The sequence below is a fragment of the Taudactylus pleione genome, unplaced genomic scaffold (genome assembly GCF_031769625.1).
Source record: "Taudactylus pleione unplaced genomic scaffold, aTauple2 ptg000367l, whole genome shotgun sequence".
NCBI classification, from domain to species: domain Eukaryota; kingdom Metazoa; phylum Chordata; class Amphibia; order Anura; family Myobatrachidae; genus Taudactylus; species Taudactylus pleione.
In genome coordinates this window covers 1,274,358-1,291,380 of record NW_028284768.1, presented here as the reverse complement: position 1 = coordinate 1,291,380, position 17,023 = coordinate 1,274,358, and the positions used below count along the sequence as shown (strand labels likewise).

Genomic DNA, 17,023 nt, shown 5'->3' with positions numbered 1-17,023 from the left:
TTTTCAATGTACAGTTTGTAAAAGTTTCAAAAATGTCTATTTTATGAGCATTGTACAACCAATGCCATTTATAATTGTATGTAACGATGTGTACAAACTACCCTCCAGACCCAGCTGCAAAAGTCTGCGTTACACAGGTGTCATCACCCCCAGTTGTCCCCGGGGAATAGGTATTAAATGTATCTGTCCTGTTTTTAACTGAAGATTGTTATAATTAGACTGTAATGTCTGGGGCTACTTGCTTGGTTGTCATTTGTTACTAATTCTGTCCCCAGGAGGAAGAGGAAGAGCCGGAAGGAAGACCGAGTGATGCAGAGAGCTCCGAAACGTCCGATGATGAAAAGGAATGGGTCGAAGAGGTCAGGAAGCAGCGCAAGCTCTTACGCCAAGAGGAAAGGACCAGGTGGCAGGAAAGGGAGAAGGAGGACCAGCAAACAGCTCTCCAGCCGCAGTTCTATGAGATAAAAGCTGGGGAGGAGTTCCGCAGCTTCCAGGATGCAGCCACGAAGCAAAAGTTGATGAGGTAGGTGTGAGGTCTTGACAAGTGTCTGTATAAACACAGCTAGCTTGTTGTCTTCTACAACACGTACTGGCATTCAGTCCATCTGGAGGTCCAGCTAGAACACTTGGTGTGTGTATAGGATAAACAATACTGCTCTACTAGTCAGTGCGGTTTAGAAGTTCCCCATGGCATAAGTTGTATTTTCTTGGGTCAATATATCAACATTTTTTAATTTTTTTTTAAGTAATGTGTGACAGTACAAGACTCTAAACGACTGCATAAGATATTTCCTAGCAAGTGCTATTTCAGTGATTTGTTGTTCTTTATATAACGTCAGACCTATTGCACAGCAAGTAGACAGAGAAAAGAAGAAATGTCCATTGCAGTGCACTAAGCAAAAATGATACATAAAATATAACTTTTATTAATATAATTAATATCTAAAGACAAAAATGCGAAATATTAAAAAACGGGGATAATGTGTGTGATGTAAATGAAATGTGTTATAAAAATTGCGTGCGCTCCTATTACACTAAATGCCCTGATGTTAGTATCAATAACCGGTTGGTATAAATAAATATATAGAGATGATAATGTTGCTTTGTAGAATTACCATATAAGGGCATATATGGTGTCTGGTGCAATCAGAAACTTAAAAATTGTCCTATTACACAGCACTTTACAGAGAATGTTTCACGGCTCACACCGTCCCCTTCCCCAGAAGAGTTTATCATCTAGAATTTCTACCACATGAGCACACTATGGTCCGTTTTGTCAGAAGCCAGTTATTCTAGCAGTATGTTTTTTGGACCGGTGTGCTCCTGTGCTTCCTGAGGCTTTAATCTATTATAGTTGGGTCCCCTTGGACCTATTGGAAGCCTGAAACCTAACCCTCCCCCCCGGCGTCCGGCTTACCTTCGTTGGCGGTCAGCATTTAGACCGTCGGCATCCCGACTGCATACCCTTTTTAAGAAATACTTTCAAAGTCTACAAATCCATCCCCCTTCCATAGTCTCCTCCCTGTAAGGAACTTGTTTTTATTTTTTGTGAGTGCCCAGTAGACTGTGACCAGTGCTTCCCTCAGGAGAAGGGAGGTGGCTGATTATTTGGGTATAGATGATTCCACTAGACAGCAAGGTGTGGATGATTTAGTGCTGATGAATGTGCTGCAAGTGCTTAACATTCAAGACAGCAAGGAGTCAGCAGTGCCTGGCATTACGCTGGAGGACTTACTATTTTAAGCCCGGATGTAACCAGAACACAAGTTTCAAGAATCATGCAGATTGCAGACCCTTTAACCGGTATCCACTTAAGATGGATGCCCCCATTGCATGGTTGTCTGACAACTACTATTCCAAATGCTGCAGCTGTTCTATATATGTGCCTGCAGGGGCTTCTCTCAGACCCATTTTAGCCTCCGCATGGGTTATAACAAGGCAGTGGAAAAGTGGCTTGAGCAGCTGTTGGAGGGTTTGCAATCAGACAGAACCAGGACTAAACTGCTGACTTTAGTGAAATACATTTGGGACGTGTCCAAATATCTGGTAGAAGCAGCTTTGGGTGCTAAACTTATTGGGAGCTAGGATTTCAGCTTCCGTGGTCTCTGCAATTTAGATTCTCTGGCTTAAGACCCGGGAAATAGACGCTGAGTCTACGAGGACACTCAAGTCCCTACCTTTTTCAGAGAATATCTTATTCGGGCCAGAACTTGATAAGATTATTAGGCAGACCATGGAGGGAGAAAGTTTCTATCTGTCCATTAATGTTCCAAAGCCTATGGGGTTCATTGTCCAGAGGACAGTTCTGGCCCCCTCCCGGACTCCTGTGTCGACCCCCTCCTGTTCTCCGTCAAATGATAGTGAAGCAGCCACAAATGCTAGATAATCCATAATGTGCTGTCGGTTGCTACTAAGTCCGGGTCAGCCAGCAGTTCTGTTAACTGGTCATTAATCCCCCAAGAAGTGACTTAGACAGTTGATATGTGGGAACAGTATAGACAAGTGATGAGAAAGCAGGTCAGTGCAGGAGCCTCAGTACAGAGTGCATGTCAGTGCAGGAGCCTCAGTACAGTGCATGTCAGTGCAGGAGCCTCAGTACAGAGTGCATGTCAGTGCAGGAGCCTCAGTGTCAGTGCAGGAGCCTCAGTACACAGTGCATGTCAGTGCAGGAGCCTCAGTACACAGTGCATGTCAGTGCAGGAGCCTCAGTACACAGTGCATGTCAGTGCAGGAGCCTCAGTACACAGTGCATGTCGGTGCAGGAGCCTTAGTACACAGTGCATGTCGGTGCAGGAGCCTCAGTACGGAGTGCATGTCAGTGCAGGAGCCACAGTACGGAGTGCATGTCAGTGCAGGACCCTCAGTACACAGTGCATGTCGGTGCAGGAGCCTCAGTACAGAGTGCATGTCAGTGCAGGAGCCTCAGTGTCCGTGCAGGAGCCTCAGTACACAGTGCATGTCGGTGCAGGAGCCTCAGTACAGAGTGCATGTCAGTGCAGGAGCCTCAGTACACAGTGCATGTCAGTGCAGGAGCCTCAGTACACAGTGCGTGTCAGTGCAGGAGCCTCAGTACACAGTGCGTGTCAGTGCAGGAGCCTCAGTACACAGTGCGTGTCAGTGCAGGAGCCTCAGTACACAGTGCGTGTCAGTGCAGGAGCCTCAGTACACAGTGCGTGTCAGTGCAGGAGCCTCAGTACACAGTGCATGTCAGTGCAGGAGCCTCAGTACACAGTGCGTGTCGGTGCAGGTGCCACAGTACACAGTGCGTGTCGGTGCAGGAGCCCCGGTACAGTGCGTGTCGGTGCAGGTGCCCCAGTACACAGTGCGTGTCGGTGCAGGTGCCCCAGTACACAGTGCGTGTCGGTGCAGGAGCCCCGGTACAGTGCGTATCGGTGCAGGAGCCTCAGTACAGTGCATGTCGGTGCACAAGCCTCAGTACATTGCTGGGAGAAAACATTCCAATGGAAAATGAAGACAAAACTGGACCTCTCAACACAAACAAGATGATAAAAACGGAGCTGCAAAGTTTTCTTTGATTAAAAAAACAAAAGCGCAGTGTAGCATTATGTTATACATCTGACTTTATTTCTTGCACCTCCTCTTTAGGTTTATGTTAAAACCTTTTTATATAGCACCAGTATATTATGCAGCGCGTTACAAAACATATTTAGTACATTTCTTCAGCACATGGAGGAAAGCCACACAGACATTGGGAGAATATACAAACTGTACCACCCAATGTATTCATGTTAACCTTCCCACTAGCAGCTTGTCTATGTTGCTGACAATAACTAGTGGTCATCCCAATGATTGGTAGGCAGGTGGACTGCAACACTGTTGGACCCTCATTCTGTAAGTTCACCATGTCTGTCCACCTTCTCTTTATATATGTACAGATGTGTCCACATACATATTACCTCCGTGCTCTGCAAGTCGCGTTAAACAGAACGCGCGAGCATTGTGCAACTTTTTACGTTCCAATGAGTCTTGTTTGCAAAGCGATGTGAATAGCACGAACAAGCCACCTGGCGCTAGAAGAGTGGCATGAGACCTGGCGTGCCAAGTTGTCTGTATGGCGTGGCTGCAGCAAGAATGTATGAGGGCACATCTGTAATTGTTTCCGCAAGAGAACATCCAAAACGATCATCACATATTGAAAAACAATGTGGAGCGGTTGGATTTGTTGGGGGGGGGGGAATGGAAAATCTAGCTGGCCGATTACTGTGTGGGGGTCTTTGGCTGGCCATGACATTAGGTAAAGGGGCACTTTGCGTTCTTTGTCCTGAACGCCCAGATCTGTGCAGATTGTGGGGCTAAAATGTCCAAAGATTTGAGCCAGCTGGCAATTGCCCAAATGATACCAATTGCATGTGATTGGCCAGCTTAAGATTGATACTAGATAGCAACATGCTGAATATGAGAGTGCCAGATGACGATGATATAGGCTGGCGGCTGCGCTGAAGAGTATGTGAACTCCATGCTTAAACGTCCACAGGTCCTAAGATTTTTGATCTTCATGCCAACCACCGTCCTCGCTCATATACTACAGCTGTGGTCCCATGCACTGCACCAAGGACCCTACCAGATAGATGATCTCCATGGCTGCACTATTACCTATGTGCTGTGCAGAAGATTAGCAGGGTCTAACTGCTGCCAGGTGCACTTCCCCGCTACCAGGGGACAAACCCTAAATACAAGAAATAATGTTTATATTATGCACAATATTTAAAGTCCGTCGGGGGGGGGATTCAATTAGCCGTGGTAAATTACGGTGCGCTAATTGATCCCCTGGGGCTACTCTATTAGCCCTGAAGCGCGGATGCTCGCAACACTGATCTGAAATAAATCCACGATACTTAGCCTGTTTTCGGGAAGCCGCCAGCGTGTAAACACACAGGTCTGTGTTATCACGGATTCTATGTCTACTCATCCGAAAAACGTCCAAAGCTAAAAAACGGTCAAAAGTTCAGTTGTTTGACCCCGAAAAATGATCTGGGCTATTGATTTCCACCCTATATGTTATAAATGTATGAATACAAATGAGTTCTCCTGGCCTCTGGAGGGGTGCAGTCAGGTTACAGCATACAGGAGGATGGCCTATGTATTGAGGTTAGTGCACATCTTACAATTGGCACTGGGCAAGAGGGACGGTTTAGTCATGAAACATTTAATTATGTTTAATCCTAAATGAATCTGTTTTCCTTATTAGCTTTGTTTTCTTAGAATTGTACGACCTTACCAGCGAGAATGATGTCAACGCCCTGAATTTTATATTGCTATTAAGGGTCTGTTGTCTAGTTTGTCATGTACTCTTTCAGCAAGTGAACTAGAAATGCATGCAGTAAATACAAGCTTAGATTTCTGTGTCCTTAAACCTGTCCGTAAACAAAACGTTATGTCCTTGAACTGGACAAGTCAAAAACAATAAATTAGGGCTGTGGGTTATACACATGAGGAGATTAAGAGGAAAGATGATCATGGTGTATAAATATATGTACAGAACTTCTGTGGCAACCGATGCCAAGGGCACAACCTGGAAGGCCGGCAATGTAATCTCCAGCTGTAAAGTGGGCGCATCGGAACAAAAAATCGTTAAAATCGTACAGTGTGTACGCACAACATCGTGTAGTTGCGCGCGACCCGTGGGGTCGTTGGCCGCATCGCCTGATCTTTTGTACATGCAGGTAAATCAGGTGTTGTGGGTGGCGATCCCATGCAGCACTATGCTGCGGTGGCCGGCATATTGGGCAGTCGGGCAGGCACAGGAATCGCCCAGTGTGTAAGTCCGCCCTGTATGCCAGCCCGTCGGCAGGGGGTCATGGGTCGCATCGCTGGGTACACACGTAGTTTAGTATGTACCCAGCTTAAGAGCCTTGAACCTGGGAAATGCAGAAAAACTGGTATTTCTACTTCAGGGTCCATAGGGGGTCCACAGGGTTGACCTTGGGGTAATAGCTGGATCAGGATCCATGGGCACCACACAGTCAAGCTTTTAGCTCCCAGGATGCACTTGGGTCCTCCCCTATACCCCGCCCCCGAGCCACAGGCACCTCAGTGTAAGTTGGTGCCCGTGCCGGAGTCGGTCACCGCGCAGGGGGGCTGCAGGAGCAGCCCCCAGAAGCTATTTATTTTAAATTAGATTTTATTTATTTTAATCTCTTTTTACTACAGACGGCAGTGAAGGGCTGTCTATACAGACGGCCACGCTGCCGCTCTGATCCCCGACTGGCGCCGCGACGCCAGTAATGATCTGGGGATCGCGGCGGGAGGACAGAGTCCGTACTAGCCGGACTCTGTCTACCTCCCAGGACTGCTGCCGGAGTCGCCGGGGATTCAGGTAAGCCGCGCGTCGCTGGCTAGCGGCGGCGCGCAGAATGCCTTAAAATGCAGTCCTTTAGCCTCCGGTCTTGGGGACAGACCGGAGGCTGCTGGCAGTGGCGGCGGGCCCCCCCCATAACCCGTGGGACCACTAGACCACCAGGGATTACAGGCAAGCGGGAAGCCAGCATCCCTGGGGTCATGGCCAGCCAGGGGAGGAAGCCTTCCCTGTTCAGCGGCTCCTCCCCTTAGCTCAGCGCACCTTTCAGCACGCAGTCTGGCGTCGCTGAGCTGCAGTTTCACGGCCACTCCTCCTCTGAGGTCTCTGGGGGCCATTTTCTCACAGTGGCAACGCAGATCTCAGGGAGCAAGCGGACCGGTCCCCCTGTGTACCTCTCCCCTGATTTAAGGACAGCGTACACAGCACTATAGCCCTCCCAGACACTGAATCTGGGAGGTTGATTGTAGTGGAAAGGTGCAGTGAGTATAACTTCTATGCATGGTATGTGACTTTTGCTAGTGCTGCCTGTCTGTGCTTATTTTCCGCTTACTGTCAGCTTATACCTGTCCCTTTACTTCTCCTACGAGCCCTACAGGTGTGTGGGGGAAGGGTGTTTCTACTGACCTCACTTATATAGATCACGTATTTGTGAGGTTCGTCACATACAGTTGTGTGCGACACAGTACCATATTGTGGGCTGTTGTTCAACACACCGGTGAGTGCGTTTACTTCTGCCCTGTTGCCAGATATATAATATATTCTGTCATGTCAGACGAGGAGGTTGAGCACTCAGTGGCTCCGGTGTTGGCCTCCTGCGGACGCTGTTCTGCAGGAGTGAATAGGGAGGATTTGTCACAGGATGGCCTGTGTAGTCGGTGCCAGGTGGCTCCTGGCCCATCCAGACCTTCTGTGACGCAGGAACCACAGTGGGCGATGTTTTCTCAAGTGCTGGTGTCTATTGTGGACAGTCTGTCGGTCCCGACTGCTCTCCCTACTAGGGCGTTACCCCAGCCGACCATCCCCGCAGTTATTGCGGAGTCCTCCTGGGTCTCAGTCTGTGGGTCCCTATGCGGGGTTGCCTATGTATATACAGGCTTCCTCTCCCCCGCAGAAGCCTGCGGTACCTTTTCAGGCCCCTATGGCGACTCCTCCACCCTGGGTGGATGTGTTCTCCAACTCCGTGCAAAATTTGGCGGCCGCATCCTCGGCTTTTCAGTCAATGTTGCAGACTGACATGCCTTCTAGGGTTTCAAAACGCCCACTCATGGCGCGGGCGGCTCAGGTATCGGACTCAGAGGGTTCCTCAGATGATGGGGAGGTCCCTGATGACACTGACTCGGACGCCTCGGTCCAGGAAATGGATAAAAAGTCGTCCATTAATGTGCGAGCACTGGTTAGGGCGGTGCGAGCCATTCTTCTTATAGAGGATGAGGCACCAGCTCCTAAGTCGAAGTATCCTAGTTTCAAAAAAACTAAGGTGGCTTCTGCGGTGTTTCCCCTGTCGGATCAGTTGACGGATCATATGGCGGTAGCTTGGCAGGCGCCCAGTAAGAGATTCCTTCCTCAGAAGTGGTTGGCTTCTAATTATCCCTTCCCTGAGGCACATTGTAAAAAATGGGAAACTCCACCGGCGGTGGATTCCCATGTCACCCGTTTAATAAGGAGCTCTACTTTGCCATTACCGTCTATATCCTCGCTGAAGGATCCCACGGACAGGAAAGTTGAGACTTGCTTAAAGTCTATTTACTCCCTCTCCGGGGCGGTGGCCCGACCGTCCATGGCCATCTCCTGGGTGGCCAAGGCCATTGAGGGGTGGGCCAATGCATTGGAAGATACCTTCCCGGATGACGCTCCGGATGTCCAGAGGGCGTTGTTGGGTCAGATGAAGGACGCTGCTTCTTACATTGGGGAAGCCTCTTTAGATGCTAGTTTGCTGACTTCGCGGGTATCGGCTGCAGCGGTGTCTGCCCGCCGATCCTTATGGTTGCGGTCCTGGAGAGCGGACTCTGATTCAAAGAGAGGCCTGGAGGCCTTACCTTTCAATGGGGAATTACTATTTGGTCCAGACTTGGACAAAATAGTGGATACCCTGGCTAAATCCAAGTCGGCTTTCCTCCCTTCGGCGGCACTGCCTGCTAAAGTTCGGAGTTCGGCTTTTCGTTCCTTTCTGGTTCAGGGTAAGGCAAAAGGTCAGTCCTTCCCGAGACAGTTTGCGAGTAAGACTGCCTCTAAACCCAAGAAGCAAGCCTGGAGTGCTCGGCGCCCTTCTTCCAAGCAGGAATATAAACCTGCGGCCTGATGGGACGGGCCTCCCTCTGGGGGACCTCAGAGTGGGAGGCCGACTTCTTCGATTTGCCCAGTGCTGGCACAATACCACCACGGATGCCTGGGTTCGAGAAGTGGTCTCCCAGGGGTACGCCCTGTCTTTTCGGCACAGACCACCCCACCAGTTTTTCTGCACGAGTCCTTCTCAGGACAAGATCAAGGCGTTACAGATTCAGGAGGCTATAGAGTCCTTGCTGAAAGCAGGGATCATTGTTCCCGTTCCTCAATTACAACAAGGGACGGGGTACTATTCTTCTCTGTTTCTGGTGCGGAAACCCAATGGTTCTCATCACCCTATCCTCAACTTGAAGTCTCTGAACAAATTCCTCAGAGTTCCCAAGTTCAGGATGGAAACGTTACGTTCCATCATTCTGGCGATGGAACCGGGGGATTACATGGTGTCCCTGGATATCCAGGACGCCTACCTCCATGTTCCGATAGCACCTTCGCACCAGCGGTATCTGAGGTTCGCTATCCTTCAACACCACTATCAGTTCCGGGTGCTACCCTTTGGTCTCTCTACGGCACCGAGGGTGTTCATGAAGATTATGGCGGTCATGGCCGCACATCTTCGGAACCAGAATGTACGGCTGCTGCCGTATCTGGACGACCTTCTGTTGCTGGCGAGCTCCCCGGAGGTACTGCTTCAACATCTCCACCTGACGATCGCTTGCCTGCAAGCACACGGGTGGTTGATAAATTGGAAAAAGTCCTCCCTGATTCCATCACAGCGGATGGTTCATTTGGGAGCCCTGCTGGATTCGCGTCAGCAGAGGATCTTCCTGACTCCGGAGAAGGTCGCCTCCCTACAGCTGCGGATACGCAGTTGCCTGAGCAGTTGCCGCCTGTCGGTCCATTCGGCTATGAGAGTTCTGGGGTCCATGGTGTCGACATTCGACATGGTGGAATTTGCCCAGTTCCATTCCTGGCCCCTGCAGGGGCTGATTCTATCGGAATGGAACGGGTTACTTCACCGGGTCCGCTCTCAGGTGCTGGTGTTGTCTCCGGACGTTCGGCAATCTTTGGCTTCGTGGCTTCAGACAGCTCATCTGGTCGAGGGGCGCCCCTTTTGGATCCCGGACTGGGTCCTGCTCACGACGGATGCCAGTCTCCGGGGTTGGGGGGCAGTGACCGGCTCATTGTCTCTCCAGGGTCGTTGGTCTGCGGAAGAAGCTCTTCTTCCCATCAACATCCTGGAACTGCGGTCAGTATACAGGGCCCTGCAGTCGTCCGGCCCTGCTCTTCACGGAAGGGCGGTACAGGTGCAGTCCGACAACGCCACCACTGTGGCGTATATCAACCACCAAGGAGGAACTCGCAGTCGGGCAGCGATGTCAGAGGTGTCTCGCATCCTAACTTGGGCGGAGGGTCACATTTCAGCGATCTCGGCGGTCTTCATCCCCGGAGTCCTCAATTGGGAAGCGGACTTCCTCAGCCGTCACGACGTGCATCCCGGGGAATGGTCGCTTCACCCAGAGGTGTTTCAGCTACTCGTGGACAGGTGGGGACTGCCGGAGCTGGACTTGATGGCCTCCCGTCACAATCACAAGTTGCCCGTTTACGGGTCAAGGACAAGAGACGCAGGCGCAAGTCTGTTGGACGCGCTGTTGGTGAAATGGACGTTTCACCTGGCGTATCTGTTTCCTCCGATATCCCTACTTCCTCGGGTTCTGCGGAAATTCAAGCAGGACGTGCTGGTAGCTCCAGCGTGGCCCAGACGTCCTTGGTACTCCGATCTCAGGAGCCTCTCCATCGACGCTCCGTACCTTCTTCCTCAGCGTCGGGACCTGTTGTCTCAGGGGCCCTGCCTTTACCCGGATCTGGGTTCGGCTGTCTTTGACGGCGTGGCACTTGAGACAGCCGTCTTGAGGTCTCGGGGCTTCTCCAGTTCGGTTATTGGTACCATGCTCAGGGCACGCAAACCTGCTTCAGCACGGATTTATCACAGGGTGTGGCACACTTACTTTCAGTGGTGTGAGTCCAGACATTATGATCCTCAGGTGTTCCGAGTTTCTAGGATCTTGGAATTTCTTCAATCAGGATTGGACCTCGGCTTACGCCTTGCATCTCTGAAGGTTCATGTGTCCGCCTTGTCCGTGTGGTTTCAACGACGGGTTGCAATACTGCCGGATGTTCACACCTTTTTCCAAGGTGTTCTCAGGATCCAGCCTCCCTTTGTGCCTCCTGTGGCTCCTTGGGACTTGGCTGTGGTTCTACGGGTCCTGCAGAGTCCTGCGTTTGAGCCTCTTGAGTCGGTGGAGCTCAAGTGGCTGACATTTAAGACTGTTTTTCTCCTGGCAATTGCTTCGGCCAGGAGGGTGTTTGAATTGGGGGCGCTTTCCTGTCGCCCTCCTTTCCTGATTTTTCACCAGGACAGAGCGGTGCTCCGCACTCGTCCTGAGTTTTTGCCCAAAGTGGTCTCGAAGTTCCACATTAATCAGGAACTTGTTGTGCCAGCTTTTCAGTCCCCTGATCTTTCAGCTGGTGAGACTTCCTTAGATGTGGTCCGGGCGCTTAGAATTTATGTGGACCGGACGGCTTCGGTTAGGAAGTCTGATTCCTTGTTTATCCTCTTTGGTTTTCACAAGAGGGGTTGGCCTGCCAACAAACAAACGTTAGCCCATTGGCTTCGTTCCATTATTTGTGAGGCTTATGCACAGGAGGGTTTACCTGTGCCAGCCTCTGTTAAGGCTCATTCCACTCGTTCTGTGGGTTCCTCTTGGGCTGCTAGATGTGGCGCCTCTGCTGTTCAGCTGTGTAAGGCGGCCACTTGGTCTTCAATTCAAACGTTTTTGAGGTTCTATGCGTTTGATACCTTCGCCTCTCAGGATGCATCCTTTGGGCGCCGGGTGCTCCTTTCAGCACAGGAGCGTCCCCGCCCTTAGTTGAACTGCTTTGGGACATCCCCAAGGTCAACCCTGTGGACCCCTATGGACCCTGAAGTAGAAAACAAGAGCTATGGTAAGAACTTACCTTTGTTATCTCTGTTTCTACGAAGTCCATAGGGTCCACAGGGCGCCCGCCCTGACGCACCTGGCTTCATATGGGCTGTGTGGCTGGTCACCGGTTTTCCGTCTCCCATTTCTGTGAGTGTGGTTTCTTGTGTGTTCCAGTCTTCCTTCTCTCTGTTCCATATTCTCCTCCGGCCTTGGCTGCTTACCAACTGAGGTGCCTGTGGCTCGGGGGCGGGGTATAGGGGAGGACCCAAGTGCATCCTGGGAGCTAAAAGCTTAACTGTGTGGTGCCCATGGATCCTGATCCAGCTATAACCCCAAGGTCAACCCTGTGGACCCTATGGACTTCGTAGAAACAGAGATAACAAAGGTAAGTTCTTACCATATCTCTTGTTTTGGAGACTGCTTGGTTACAGGATACCGGTGCTTGGGATCCTGGCGGTGAGAGCTCCTATATCTGCATCCCGACAGAGTTAATATCCTAAGCCTAAACCTAACCCTCCCAAGTGCCTATCCCTAAACCTCCTCACCTGTGCCTAACCCTCTCCCTAGTGCCTAATCCCCCACTACTTACCATCTGCATGCCGGTCCCGGGATTACAGGGCCGGCATTGTGAGCACTGGCATCCCGACTGCCGAGATAACTACATCCCTTGCAGACACTGTAGAACACTTTAAAAAAATAAATCTGTATATATTATGAAAATGATTCAACCTAAACCATTCTGTAACGCTTATAAAGCTTAAGACGTCCAGCTCTGCATTATCATAATATAACTGCTGCGTTTTCTGCCTCACCGTCCTTCCTTTTGTTTTGCCAAAGTCGGAACATCTCGACCTTGAAATCTTTTCTTCCCAATAGCTATTTTGTTTCTCCGTTACAGAAGTCAAACTAACAAAATGCTAAAGGGGAAAAAAAAAATCAGTTCTTGGAAAATTCAATTTACTTTTTTGTTAAGAACTAGGTCACTCATCAAAGTACAGTCCACACCATAATTATCAGAATAGGGCAGATGGGAAACATTAGTGTGTAATGCAGCGATATTGTCACATTCATTAACCCTTACAATGCTAATGGTGAAATTCCAGCTTCTCTGGTCATGTCAGATGATTGCCATCTATTTATATTACGTAGATTCTCTCCCGTCTTTGGCTTAGTTAATACGGGAAGGCGGAGGGGCTACATTTATTTATTTATTTTAAGTATTTTGCCACTCGAAATTAATGAACATTATACAACTTGAGTCTATTGATGACTAAAAGTAGGAAGACCACATGGTTTAATAATGACAAAGGTTAAAAAGTATTTTAATTGTACGACTACGGTACTTCTAGCTGAGCTCAGCTCGTCCTCGGCTGCAGAAGAAGCAGACAGATTGTGCTCTTTGTCCATTCACTTGTAATGAATAATGTCTGAGTGATCTGGAACAGGCCGGCAGGAGAGCGGATGTGTGCGCTGCAGCTGAAATGCATTCTCATAGTGAGAGTGGGCAAACAGGAATCCAGAATGACAAAAAGCATTTCAGTAAATGATCAAGAGGGGAAAACAAGACGATTGCTGTTAGCGGACCCTGACAAAAAAACAGCACAGTGAGTGGGCTAGAGGGCAGACGGAATAAAACAAAAAAAATTAAATACATTTTTACTGATAAATAACCATAATTGAATATGAACATCAATAGTATTTTTCAGAGTTTTTTTATCGTTTAGGAATTATTAACCCCACACATTAAACACTTCAATGCAAATTACTCACATATAATAAAAATGAAAGCGAACAAATAACTATTATAATTACGTTCAGTGTCTGTTACTTTGTATACTTTGGACCTGATTCAGCTTTGGGAATAGAGTAAAATGGAGCAAATATATGTGTACCTGGACAAACCATGTTGCAATGCAGGGGGTACAAATACATATTTATTTATGTTTTGCATACAGGGTAAATACTGGCTGCTTTTGTATGTAGCCCACAAATGTTGGACTGCAATTTAAGCTGCGTATCACTAGCGGATAGCAAAACGACAGTACGATTACAACATTGTAATCGTACAGTCGTTCCTCTTCACCTGCAGTGCCTACACTGATCGATATGTCGTTCAGTGCAGGCACCCTCCGTCATCCCTGAACATGCGCAATTTGTCGTTATCGCCAGATGGACCAGCATGTTCAATGCGATGATTGATGTCGGAAACGACCAGCGGGAGGGCGCATCGCTGGTCGTTTTCGACCGTTTCATGCACGATGACTGAGCGATTGAACGGTATAGTTATCGTTCATTCGCTCATTTTAATCGGTAAGTGGATACGCGGCTTTAGATATGCTTGTACACACTTCTCCCAAATCTAAAATATATCTGCACATTGTAAATCTGCCCCACCTGCAGGGCAGAAGCACAGTTACTTGCTATATCTTAAGCTGGCCACACACTAGGACCAACTTTCATCCAACTAGTTGATTGGTTGGAATGAAAATCTGGTAACGTATGGGAGTAACTGATGATCAGCAATTTGCTCCTAAATGCCAGAAAACGGATGAAAATGGTCGTCAGACAAGTTTGTTAAATGTTTGATCTAAACAATTTGTTCAAACAACAGTTTTTGTCCATTTTCCGGCATTTGGGAGCAAATTTCTGATTGTCATTTGCTTTCACCCATTACCAGATTTTCATTCCAACCAACCAACTAGTTGGCTGGTTGGATGTAAGTTGGTCTAGTGTGTGGCCAGCTTTACTCTATTCCCAAAGCTGAATCAGGCCCTTTGCTCATCCTTTTGGGAGACACTGAAAACTTTGGTGTACAGTGATGAAGCCAGGAGCGCAAACACTTTACATTTTGTATCTTGCCTGTAACCTCTCCCCTGTATGCTCCACGCCTGCAGGAACTCTAGTTTAGTTAAAGTGCCCTGCCGTGTGGGACCTTTATTATTTGTTGCCTGGCAGCGTTCGTTTTCTTTCTAGTCTATTCTACTTTAAGTTTCTTTGATCAACAGATGGGGCAAGCTTTGATGGTTGAGGGAAGAGAACCTCAGTTGAGGCCCTTTTTCACATTTGGGATCAGATGCCAGTTACAACTGCGGGGTTGGGGATGGATCACACTTCAGGCTCGTATGCGGGATCCTTGGAGCCTGTAGAAGAAAAAAAATTCACATCATTTTAAAAGGGCTAAGGGCAGTGTTTTATACCTTCGTATGAGATTGCCCTCTCTTGAGTGGAAAGGAAGTAAAATGTGGAATCAGACAATACCATAGCAGTGGCATACCTAAATCATAGGGGGCAACAAGTGTCCATCTGCCATAAGAGAGATCCACAGGATAATGTGATGGAGGAGCGACATGGCAGTATTTGTTCTGGGAGTTAGACAACTAGGAATTTTTAAACAGACTAATAGGGGTATTCAATATGAAACGTAAACCTCGCCCTCGAAGTTTTCGCCGCATATCGGAGCTTTTGCCTGCGAAAAAGTATTGCGCGCCACCGATTATACTCGTATTCAATATGAAATTGTCGAAAACGGCACCCGGCGAAAGTGAAATCAGCGAAAACTTTTGCAGATTTTTGGGGAAATCACCCTAACACCCCAAAAAGATGCTCTGACATGGGGGATCACTCTGGATACCCCCGATTAGTCCTGCTCAAGGTTTTTAGGGTCTTTAAATGGGCTCGATAGCTGCTATTTTGGGGCTTTGGGAAGGTGGTGAAGAATAGTAATTAGAAGGTTTTTTTGTAGAAAATAAGTAGTCCCAGCAAATTTTGGCTACTTGAAAATGGAGGTGAGCATATTTAAAAGTTGCTAAAGTGAAGTTTTAAAAAATGTGAAAAATCCACCTGCCGCAAACACCTGCAATGAAAAAAACTCTTGGGGCATACTTAGGGACCCCCCTAGATTGTAGTTCGCTAGTTTTTAACTTTGTACCCCTATTTTTTTTTTTTTGCCCCCAAAATGAAAGTGCTTTTGTTTGGGTTCTTCTGAGGTTTTTTTAAAAAAATGTTTTGACACAGTTTACCTTTGGGGGACTGTCTGAAGGTTGCAGGGTGGTTTCCGAAATGTTGCACCCCAAAACCCCAATTCTGCACTTTTTTTCGCCACCCATTCCTTGGTGATACTTTTTCGCAGGGTCGAATGCAATATAATTTTCGCACCGATGAAAAATGTTCATATTGAATACGGTGTAAAAGTAAAAGCGGGGAAAATGACGTCATCTGAGCGAAAACGTGGCACAAACTGACTTTTCGCTCCATATTGAATAAAACTTGAAGTCTTCATCCTTAGAATGGACCCTTCACCCAGCACTCTGTGAAGAGACCTAGAGTTTAATCTTGGCTGTTGGTAAATGTTAAGGGTAAAGGTTTGGTTACCAAGGACAATAGATTACTATACTGTGTAGAGGTTACTTTTATTCTTATTTTTTTAATCTAAGAATCCAGCAAGTAGATTTTTTTTCTTAAACCCCCTTTAAAACCCAACGATCAATAATATCAAGGGTCCGATATTCAGGACTTTTGCCATTAAGGAGTGCACCCAAACCAAAAGCTTTTCCCACACATTTAGGGCAGTGTCTGATACATCTCATAAAGCTACATTGCAGTCATTTTGAGTCGCTGTGATATCACTTAAGTATGAATCATCAGCAATTGTGCAGAGCACATTGCTGCGTAGGAGCTCTTCCAAACTGTCCAGTCATACCGTGCCTGCTGTGCTGTAATGGCACATTCCTCCTTACATGGCAGCCTTTCTGCAAAGGAGTCAGTCAGCATGTTGGGCTTATTTAGTTAAGCATATGCACTCCGGTTACTTTGTGTATTGTTCAACTAAGTAATACATTACCTTTGATATACAGTTATGTACAAAAGATTAGCAACGCACATGTCATTGGAAAAGCTGACACCGCAATAGTGGTCCACAGTCCTGTGCTGCTTACACCAATCTAGGAGGGTTGACTGGAGGAAATCTTTCTACAGTCTCATCACAAAACACAGCGACTAACATATGCAAAACAGCACTTCCATTAGCCAGAAATGTGTTAGGACAGAGCGCTGTGGACTAATGATAGAAAAGTAAAACTTTTTGGAAATAACCTAAAATATGGGGAAAAACAGGGTGAAGTCTTTGGAAAAATTAACTTGCATTTGTAGGAAGGGGGGGGGTGTATGTTCCCTTGCAATGTGTGACAGTCGCTGGCACATATAGTATCTGGAGGTGCGGGGGAAATGTATTCTGCTAGATATCAATAAATACTATAATAAATACTTATGTAACCAAGTCAGTGAAGAAGTTCGAGAAATTCAAGTTGAGAATTGAGCGAATATTTAATCAAGGCAGTGGCTCTAAACATACCTCCAAAATGAGGCATTAGGTACTTAGGGGAATGGCATTTAAGTTTTGAGTTGTCCTCACTGCCGGACACTGGGGGTCATTCAGACCCGC

The 17,023-nt window shown here is 47.8% G+C and overlaps 1 protein-coding gene across 1 annotated transcript in view; it reads left to right on the top strand.

Annotated features, from left to right (window-relative positions):
* NOL10 (nucleolar protein 10) overlaps window positions 1–17,023 on the top strand; it is a 91,624-nt gene that overhangs the window by 59,508 nt on the left and 15,093 nt on the right. Inside the window, exon 19 of the mRNA XM_088444599.1 lies at window positions 276–523. Coding sequence (XP_088300725.1) covers window positions 276–523 — 248 coding nt within the window. The remainder of the gene's footprint in view (window positions 1–275; window positions 524–17,023) is intronic.